Source organism: Morus notabilis, unplaced genomic scaffold (assembly GCF_000414095.1).
Source record: "Morus notabilis unplaced genomic scaffold, ASM41409v2 Scaffold783, whole genome shotgun sequence".
Lineage (NCBI taxonomy): Eukaryota > Viridiplantae > Streptophyta > Magnoliopsida > Rosales > Moraceae > Morus > Morus notabilis.
The window spans coordinates 198,096-208,266 of record NW_010366150.1 but is presented as its reverse complement, the minus strand read 5'-3'; the positions used below and the strand labels follow the sequence as shown (position 1 = coordinate 208,266).

General features: G+C 35.8%; 2 protein-coding genes across 3 annotated transcripts; one reads left to right on the top strand and one right to left on the bottom strand.

Annotated features, from left to right (window-relative positions):
* The first annotated feature begins 266 nt into the window (after nt 1-266).
* LOC21404450 (receptor like protein kinase S.2) lies at nt 267-2,939 on the top strand. Its single transcript, XM_010109476.2, has one exon. It carries the CDS (start codon nt 349-351, stop codon nt 2,875-2,877), a length of 2,529 nt encoding a protein of 842 aa, XP_010107778.1. The 5' UTR covers nt 267-348; the 3' UTR covers nt 2,878-2,939.
* An 86-nt stretch (nt 2,940-3,025) lies between these two features.
* On the bottom strand, nt 3,026-6,126 carry LOC21404449 (probable calcium-binding protein CML22). 2 transcript variants are annotated; one of them, XM_024173097.1, is made up of 5 exons: nt 6,070-6,116; nt 4,404-4,595; nt 3,771-3,973; nt 3,486-3,660; nt 3,026-3,390 (listed from the first exon to the last, which is right to left on the bottom strand). In XM_024173097.1, the coding sequence occupies exons 1-5, from the start codon at nt 6,083-6,085 to the stop codon at nt 3,269-3,271; spliced, it is 708 nt and encodes a 235-aa protein (XP_024028865.1). In that variant the 5' UTR covers nt 6,086-6,116; the 3' UTR covers nt 3,026-3,268. The 2 variants fall into 2 exon arrangements, with proteins under 2 accessions (XP_024028865.1, XP_024028864.1); XM_024173096.1 differs by having other exon boundaries at nt 3,027-3,390; nt 4,404-4,643; nt 6,070-6,126.
* Nucleotides 6,127-10,171: the final 4,045 nt, after the last annotated feature.

The window sequence follows — 10,171 nt, the reverse complement described above, 5'->3', positions numbered from 1 at the left end:
GAGTTTTTTTTAGGAAGTTCTAGAACTTAAAATTTGTTTGAAGGAGATCAGAAGGATCTTCTTTTACAATTCTATAATTAGGCAAATAGTTTCTAATTTGGCAGGTTCAATGGAACACAATTCAACCATGGACACCTAAGCGTGTTGAATAAACAAATATACCAAAAAAAAAAAAAATTTAAAAATCAAAGCCCACCAGAAAGCCTAAAAGAAGACGTTTTTTATACATAAAAGGACCATACTATATAACACATAAAAGGGGCCTTTCTGAGGCATTTTTTTCATTAAAATTTCATTCATGTCCAACTAGTAATTTTGCCTCCCTAGCCATTATTCACCAACACCACCATGCAGCTGAACAAGCTCTGCATCATTTTACCTGCAGACTTTGATGAAATAAACCAATCTTCATCGGATAACAAAAACTTCAAAAAACCCGCAAAAGAAGAGGCCAAAAAACATTCAAACAGAAGCTGTGGGAGCCAAATTGTTGCTCTGATCAAGGATTCTCTATCTGGTCTCTATGAATCCAAATGGGTCAGATTTTGTCACCATGAAAGATCAAGAAAACATCGTAATAAGTCGGGTGTGTTTCATGACACAGATGGAATACAACTCGCAGACAAGGTTGGTGGGGACAATCCCAGGATCTTCAGCTATTCTGAGCTTTACATAGGATCCAATGGCTTTAGTGACAATGAAGTTCTTGGGAGTGGAGGTTTTGGCAAGGTTTACAAGGCAGTTTTGCCGAGCGATGGAACCGCGGTTGCTGTGAAATGCTTGGCTGAGAGAGGAGAGAGGTTCGAGAAGACTTTTGTGGCTGAGCTTGCTGCTGTGGCTCACCTACGCCATAGGAACCTTGTGAGGCTTAGAGGGTGGTGTGTTCATGATGATCATCAGCTTTTACTTGTCTACGACTACATGCCTAACCGCAGCCTTGATCGAATACTTTTCAAGAAACCCGAGAACACGGGATCACCACCACTTCTGAGCTGGGATCGCCGCAGGAAAATTGTCAATGGATTGGCTGCAGCCCTTTTCTATCTCCACGAGCAGCTCGAGACGCAGATCATTCACCGGGATGTGAAGGCGAGCAATGTCATGCTCGATTCTCATTACAACGCGAGGCTCGGCGACTTTGGCTTGGCCAGGTGGTTGGAACATGAGCTTGAGATTGAGTTTGAGCATCACGAAGCCGTGACACCTTCATCAATGAAAGATCACCGGTTTAGGCTGGCTGAGACAACAAAAATCGGAGGCACCATAGGTTACCTGCCGCCTGAGAGCTTCCAACGAAGGAGCAGGAGCGTTGCCACCGCAAAATCGGATGTTTTCAGCTTCGGGATTGTGGTTCTGGAGGTGGTGTCGGGTCGGAGGGCGGTGGATCTCACGTATGATGACGACCAAATCATTCTGCTGGATTGGATTCGGAGGCTATCGGACGAGAGAAAGCTTTTACAAGCAGGGGATACTCAGCTGCAAGACGGATCTTATGGCCTTTCTGATATGGAGCGTTTGATCCATATTGCTTTGCTTTGCACACTCCACAATCCGAAATTAAGGCCAAATATGAAGTGGGTTGTGGAAGCACTTTCTGGGAATTTACATGGAACACTTCCACCCTTGCCTTCATTTCAGTCTCATCCTCCATACGTCTCTTTGTCCTCTCCAACCAATACAAGCTCAAGCAATGGCAATTCGACCACCACAACAATAACAATCACCACAACATCCACTTCTGTTTCATCGAATTTTATGACGGCCAAAGAGGAAACAATCTACGCAACAGCTGAGAACGGAACCAGTGATGCAACCAACAATTCTCGGGGAAGCTTCCAAAACAGAGCGAGTTTTTTTCCCATGGTCCAAACTCCGAGACAAATATCCTTTGCAGAGCTCGTCTCCGCCACGGATAACTTCTCTGACTTGAGAAGGATGGCAGAGCTTGACTTTGGAACTGCCTACCATGGCTTCCTCAACAACCGTCAACACATTCTTGTCAAACGCCTTGGCATGAAGACGTGTCCTGCCCTGCGGGTGAGATTCTCAAATGAGCTGCAAAACTTAGGAAGGCTGAGACACCGGAACTTGGTGCAGCTCCGTGGATGGTGTACCGAGCAAGGGGAAATGCTTGTTGTCTATGATTACTCGGTGAATCGCCTTCTAAGCCACTTGCTTTTCCACTATGGCAATAGAGCTGGCTATTCTATCCTGCAGTGGCATCACAGATACAACATCCTCAAATCACTGGCTTCTGCTATTCATTATCTTCATGAGGAATGGGATGAACAAGTTATTCATAGAAGCATTACCTCTTCTGCAGTCATCATTGATTCAGACATGAATCCGAGGCTTAGTTCTTTCGCTCTTGCTGAATTTTTGGCACGAAATGAGCATGGCCATCATGTAGTGATTGACAGAAAAAAATCAGTTCATGGGATTTTCGGTTACATGTCACCGGAGTACATACTATCAGGCGAGGCAACCACAACGGGTGATGTTTATAGCTTTGGCGTGGTGATGCTTGAGGCGGTTAGTGGACAGATGGCGGTGGACTTCCGACAGCCTGAAGTGCTGCTGGTGAAGAGAGTTCACGAGTTTGTGTCACGAAACAGACCGTTGGAGGAACTAGCAGATATTCGATTGAATGGAGAGTACAATCACAAAGAACTGATCAGACTGGTAAAATTGGGAATTGAATGCACAGGATCTGATCCCAAATCAAGACCAAGCATGAGGCAGATTGTTGATATACTCGACGGGAACGACCAGTGCTTCACGGAATGCCGGAAAATTGAGACTATTGAAGAATGGAAACAAGTGAATGCTGCTTCTCTGTCCTTAGTTAAGAGAATACAAGCTCTAGGAATACAATGAAAATCTTGACGTAATATGATAGGACGTGAAATATAAACTATGTAAACAATGCTTTTCAGAATATGGAGAGTTTTTTAACTAATGTTTTTTCTTTCATAAACTTTATGTAAACACTTTTGAGTTAGATGTATTTAGTAGAGTTTGTGTAGTATATAAAATTACTCGTGTTTTGTCTATCTAGAGAGAAGAAATAGATTCTGGAAAAGAAAATATCATATCACTTATTTAATATGATTGTTAGTCACAAAATAGTGCAGAACAAAATTCCAAAGAAACAATAAAAGAACTAAGCATGAATTAATTGCTACCGTTTGACTGACATGTTTGAGATGTTTGCATGTATTCAGCCTTCATTTTAAACAGTTATTCCACTTAAAAATATTCTAATGCACTACTCATGATAACTTCCTGTAACGGGCATTTCTTCGTCGGTTTCGATTCCAACCCAGTGAATGAAAGCAAAGAGGAACTCCCTGAAACTGACATGCCCATTTCTGTCCCAATCCATTTCTCCTGCAAGAGATAAGATTAGAGAGAGGAAGAGTAAGTTCGTGTCCTGAGAAATATAACTAAAGGAAAACAAAAAGAAAAGTAAAACAAACAATTACTGAATCGGCTCCTGGTGATGTGTGCCGGGGATCTCTCAGAAGTATTAGAATCATTCAGTGCTCTGACCATGTCTTTCTTATTCAGTTTTCCATCACCATTTTTATCCAGGAATAAGAACACTTCAATTATTGTATCAAAAGTTGCTTCAAGTTGTGGCGACCCCATTTTCGACATCTGAAACACATCGAAGAAGTAATCAGATGCAATGACTAGATGAAAACAGCTAGTATTATGTAGTCATGAACTTAAGCAAAAGTTAAAACACCAAGTTTGACTGTTAGTACAATATTAGAGGATAAAGGTTGGTCCTTTAGGAGATAAATGAGGCAAAGAAGAACAATGAATTCATTGAATTGTATCCCCTCACTCCCATCAATATCACAAGAATGAAAAAGATCATCAACTTCCTCCTCGCTAAGTTGGAGCTGAAGTTGTTGTAAACTGTTTTTCAGTTCCACGCGGTCAATAGCGCCATTAGAATCTTCATCTGCAAGAGAGAAAAAGAGACTAATGCAGGTTAGAATATTATATTTACTTAATTCAAAATTTATGTTATTAGTGTAGTTTTCATTACCGAGTTTCCGTATTTTTGTTAATTTCCTAATTTGTTACTCAATTTACCTATAAATATGGTAGTCTGTAATTTCAATTCAGAAAATGATGGGTAAATGAATTTTGAGATTATAGGTCTTCCTCCTCTAATGTTCTGTTCTTTTTCTCTGTCTATAATAATCTTTCCTCTCCTGTGATTCTATTTCTGTCTGTGTGGTCGTTCTATTTTTCTATCTTGGTTATGTACTTCTCTCCAAACTCTATCTCTTCTATCTTGGTCCTAGTTGCCTAAAGTCACTTTTTTACTTAACATTTTGAAATGAAAAAGTTTTTAGGAAAGAGCAAAGGAAACAAGTGAAGCTTACCATACTGTTCAAAGACACTTCTTATCCTTTTCAACTCCTCTCTGAACTGAGGGAACTTCATGATTATGCTGTTTATTGACTTAAAATTACCAACTCCTTGTGAACCTCTCTTGACTTCAACCAGTTTCTTTTCAAGCTTTGTGTCCAACCTCTTGTACTTGTTTGGTGAACCACAGTGGCAGAACATGCCTCCTACTTTATTGGACAAAGATTTTAGAGAAGGACAAAGATGAGATGTACCTTTGAAAGAATAAACAAGATGTTAGAAACAATATGACCATTCTGATATATATCAACATTTTAGTTATCCCTGATCAAACAATGATATAAGGATATAATTCTTCTTTTCAAACCTTGTTGTTAAAACCAAATGAATTTCACAGAGTAGATCTACACATTTCTTATAATATCAGAAGCATAACCAGGAGAGAGAGGTGCTTGGAAGACTGCTTTAATACATCGCTAAAAGCCCGTTTGTGGGTTTGAGCCACAGTTCAAAACTTTTTGCTACGATATTTATCTCCAAAAAAAAAAAGGAAAACCTTGAATTTCTGCTCAAACCTATAATTATATCTTCAAGATTTGGTGCCAAAGTTTGTTCACTTTCATCTCATATTACACATGCCAAACCAGCACAAAAAAATGTCCAAGAAAGAAACATACGGAAATAAGCAAGCCAAGAAACAGCACTATTATATAACTAAATGCCTAAGTATCAGGGCCAGAATTCTCCAGTGCTATTGAAACTTACGCTACTTTGTCTAATTTAGATTCGGGTATTAGATAAGCCCAGAATTGTTGTTTGCTCAGACTATAGAAATTTGATCAAGAAGTTGAACATTCTGTGGCTCTTTCATGTTTTGAAAGAAAAAATTATCTATATTACCGACTTTTTTGTACTAAGTGACATCAAACACTCTGTAAATAGATTCACCAATTGGAAAATGATTATTCACTAACGATACATCACTTGGTATTAAAAAAAAAAAAAAGGAAAATAGACGACATCCCTATCATTTCTAAAGGAAAATGCCACTGTCAGGTTCTTACAACAGAAAAGGAATTCTTCCATGAAGCAAATTTGATCATTTTCTTCTCCCGTATTATCTTTTTTTTTTTCCCGAAATTCAAGGGCAGCCAAAGTTTATGCTTTAAAGAAAATAATCTTTTAGAAAAATTGACAAATCATACTACTTTTTTTGTTTTGTTTTTTAATCTCAACATAGCTAATATGGTCAAAACTCCAAAAATCAGACTACACATATGCCTTCCCATGTACTTATGTTTGTGTATATTGATATCATAAATCAGATACAAGATAATTAATTCAGATGCAATCTGCCAAAATTATTCCAATAAAATAAGAGAACCAATAATTCATACAACCCGAAACTTAAACTCCCCAAAACAAAGTTTAATACTGTAACCCCAGTTCCAATTGCACTACATAATCTCAAAAACCAATATTAAACCAAAAACATAAAAAGAGTAACCTAAACATCAACAGTTTTTTTTTTTTTTTTTTTTTTTTTTTTTTTATATTAAGAAACAACTTTTGGGTAGTCTCCAGAGATATCAAATAACAGCTCAGAAAGAGAACTGCAAACTAGAAATCATGGGGCAAAAAAAAACAGAGGCAAAAAGAAGAATCAGAGACTGAACTCACCTGAGGAAGTCTTCATGGTTATTGCAAGAGAAGAAAATGGTCACAAGTCACAAAAGCAAGAAATAGAAAAAAAAAAAAAAAAAAGGTGGAATGTGGAGAAAAAAGAAAGGAACGGATTCAAGGAAGAAGAGGAGGAAGAAAAAAAGAGAGATGCGAAAGTGGAGATGCCATTATGGCTTTTGACGACAAAGCATCATTTCCTATCCAAGTCCAAGAAAAGAAAAGAAAAGAAAATATCCCTCCACTTTCAAATATCATTTAACGGCAGGATTCTACCTCGAATATGTTTGCTTCTATTGGACTTCTCAGGGCCTGTTAACAAATGTATTTAAACTCATCCTTTTATTTTGTTACAGTATTTCTTTTTAGAAAAATAGTAAAAAATAAGTCAATATGAAAAGCTTAAAAAAGTATGTAGGTTAATTTTTAATTATAAAAATTAATAAGCTATAACTTATCAAGTCATGAGTTATAGTTCATAACCAGACAAGTTATGAACGCAAACAGTAATTTGGCCTATTTATTAACTTATATAAACTATTAGCCTATTAATTTTAATTCATCTCAAGTTTTGGCCTATTTTCTTCTTTCTCCCTTCTTTTTAATAAAAAATTTAAATTTAAAAATTGCTCATCAATAATTCTCTCATAAAATTCTCACTAATGAATTAAATCACTGATTTAACCACATGAATCAAAAAGACTCTTAAACATTAAGATTTATCCCACAAATAGTTCTTAAAGTTTATCTTCTATCATACTTTAATCTCTTACTTTTATAATGTCTCATAATTTGTCCTTGAGATTTACTTTGTTTTAATTTCAATTTCTCTGTTAACTAAGTGTTAAATATTTAACGAAATATGTGAAAATTTAGTGCCAAAAATGAAAATATTTAAAGTTGAGGCACTAAAACAATATAAAAAATAATTTTCATAAATAGTCCTTAAATTTTATGTTTCCATCCTAACTCTAATATGATTGGTTGTTTTGCTAAACTTTTTTACTCTCCACACCTCTTTTAACTACACACCTCACATAATTTTTAAATAGTTAAATTTTCTTTTTACACACTCTTATTATTATAAAATTACCCCTACCTATCTTAATAAAATTATTAAAGATGGTTTTATTTACACCCCTCTCCTCTTCTATTTTTGTTTATTTGTCCTTTTTTTATTTACTGTCTTTTTTTTATAATTAACAACTTTTATAAACCAAAGGCCAAATAAATAAGCCAACAAAAGGAATAACCAGGAGCCGCTGATCAGACGCACTCCACTCCAGTACATCAACTAGCACAGAACTAGGAAGAGAGTCAACAAAAAATGTTTCAAAAGCAACTTTTGTTTATTGTGTTTTGTTTTGTAATTGCATGAAACTTTTTTTTAACATTACCTCCAGGTAATAATGATTGAAAGGTAGAAAATAAGGTTTTGCTTTGGTTTTTTGAAATAGAAATAATTTATAATTTGCAAATATTATATTAGGATGTGTAGAGAGAAAAAAAGACCATTTATTACTAGTTTTCTTTTTGTATTAAAATTTAATTATATAATTAGACATTATTTATTTTACCGATTCGAATTACAATTCTAATTTTTATTACAATATTTTCTTAAATAAAAAATTACATTTAATTTTTTCTGCTATAATGTTTATTCTCACATAAAATCACATCTCAATTCAAATTAAAAATTCAAATCGGCAAAACGATCGAGACCTAAATCTATTGTCCTTTTTTATCATTTTATTTAAGGGTCTTTTTGTAATTAAAAATTTTGAATTAATTTTAAAAATTCCTCTTGAACTATGCCTCTTATAACATTGTGCCTTCTGAATTTTAAAACGTAACATCTGCTCCTCTTAAATTTTGTTCCGTTAATAAATTTTTCTTTTCTGTTATAATAGGTGATAAAATTATCACGTATCACTTATTTAGTAATAATTAATATCGCAATTACGTTTGTACCGCTGGATCGACTACGACGAGTCGACCTAGATCTTCAATGTCTCTGTCTCGTACTCTAATCTGAAACCTGAAAACCTAATTCTCTCCTTCCCTCTCGATCTCGACAAGTAAGTCAATGACATAATGTACGTCGGGTTCCCCGGGTCGACCCAGGGAACCGAGATTCATAGCGTAGAATGGTGGAGTTTCACTTCGTCTTTGGACTCATCAATTTCTCCAAATTCTAGTTCGTCGCCGTGGTCTCTGCCGCCGCCGACGGTTGTTTTTATGTCTCCATCTTCGGCGAAATCACCGCCTCCGTCTTTGGCTCCGACGGGGTCTAATTCGGCGTCATCGACATCATATAAAGAGAGTAAATCGTCCTCCTGCCATAACTAGCTCTGCAAGCAAGGTCCCGGGGCTGTCGCCGGAGTTGTCACCGCCGGTGCGCTTGTTTTCGCCCTCTTCACCGGAGGTGTAATTTGGTTCCACTCGAAAAAGACGAAAAGAGTTAACGCCAACAAGTCGGATTTTTTCGCGTCGGAGATCATCAAAATGCCGAGAGAAATAAAAGCTAGAAACATAATGGAGGCCAATGGCAGGGAGGAAAGAAGACGTGGTGATGGACTATTAGTGTGTTTGGTTAGTGGATTTGTGTCATGATTTGAATTATAATTCGTGGTTCGTTGTAGTTTGTTCTCTTACAAAAAATACACGTAAATCGAGAATAGTTTTGAATCATGATTCTAAATCCATGAACCAAACGTCCACTAGAAGACATGGTATTTTATGATAATACCCTCTTCAGATGGGTCATGTACGTGACACATGGAGAATTCTGTCACTCATTATAACAGAATGGGAAAACTTGTTAATGAAATAAAGTTCGGGAAGAGTGGATGTTATGTTTTAAAATTTGGAGGGCAAAGTGTTACAAGTATCTAGTTCATGGGGAATTTTTGAAATTAATCCAAAAAAATTTAGGATTAATTTCAAAAATTTCTCCTGAACAATGACTCTTTTAACACTTTGCCTCTCAAACTTTAAAAACTAACATATGTTCCCCCCGAACTTTGTTCTGTTAACAAGTTTTCCTCTTCTGTTACAATAAGTGACGGACTTGCCACATGTCACTTATTTAGTGAGAATTAAAAGAGGAATTATGCTTATATCATTCTAATAAGATAATTCTCCATTTTATTGAAAAAATTCACCATCTTCGTTCCCTATTTTTCTTTTTCTTTTTTCCCTCATTTTGTTCCCCATCTTCGTACAATCATAACTCCAAGAGAAAGAGAGTCAATCCCCACCTGCACCCACCCATTGCCACTAAGAACCCCAACTTTCTATTCATCCAAACACCCACTTTTAGAGAGAGAAGTGACAGAAACTTTTAGAAAGAGAAAGAGGGTAAAAAATGTTGAGAATAGTGTCCTAGAAGCATGAGATGTAATAGGATATTTATTATTTAATTAATAAAAGAGTTTATTCATCATTTTATGTGCATATATTTATGAATATTTTATGAATATCAAATGAAAATTCCGTGATTGTTTATGTAACCTTAAACATAGTATATAAGTGTTATATACAAGAGGATAGTGTTTAAGGATAATAATAAAAAACATTGTTCATGATGAATTTAATTAAAGTTTGGAATCTTTAATTAAAACATTATTAATACATGTCATTCCCATTTAGAATGGAACGGTGTTATCCGCACTGTTAATATGGCGAGATATTAAATGAGTGTATTGCGCATAATAAGATTATATGGAACAAGGACACAGACACAATATGAATTTCTAATAATTTTCGTTAAGCATAGAAATTCTAATTGAGTCTACCGATGGTCATATATAGGATGATCTTAATCCTGAGTTCTTAACAAACTCCTATTTATGGATTTATGTCTTTTGATTTACTCGGTACGGATTCCGAGACCATGAATCCTATTCCTTGTATTTTGGAGACATAATGAAATAGGTAGCTGGGAATGTTATTATACGAGGTGGAATCCATTCCTTCTTGAGAAAGAAGTAGATAAATAATTCTCTTGAGTGTTGATTCGGTACTTGGATTAGTAAGAGCGCTCTGGTTCATGAATGTGTTTTGTGAATCACTATCCATTAGAGAATCCATGGTACTCAAG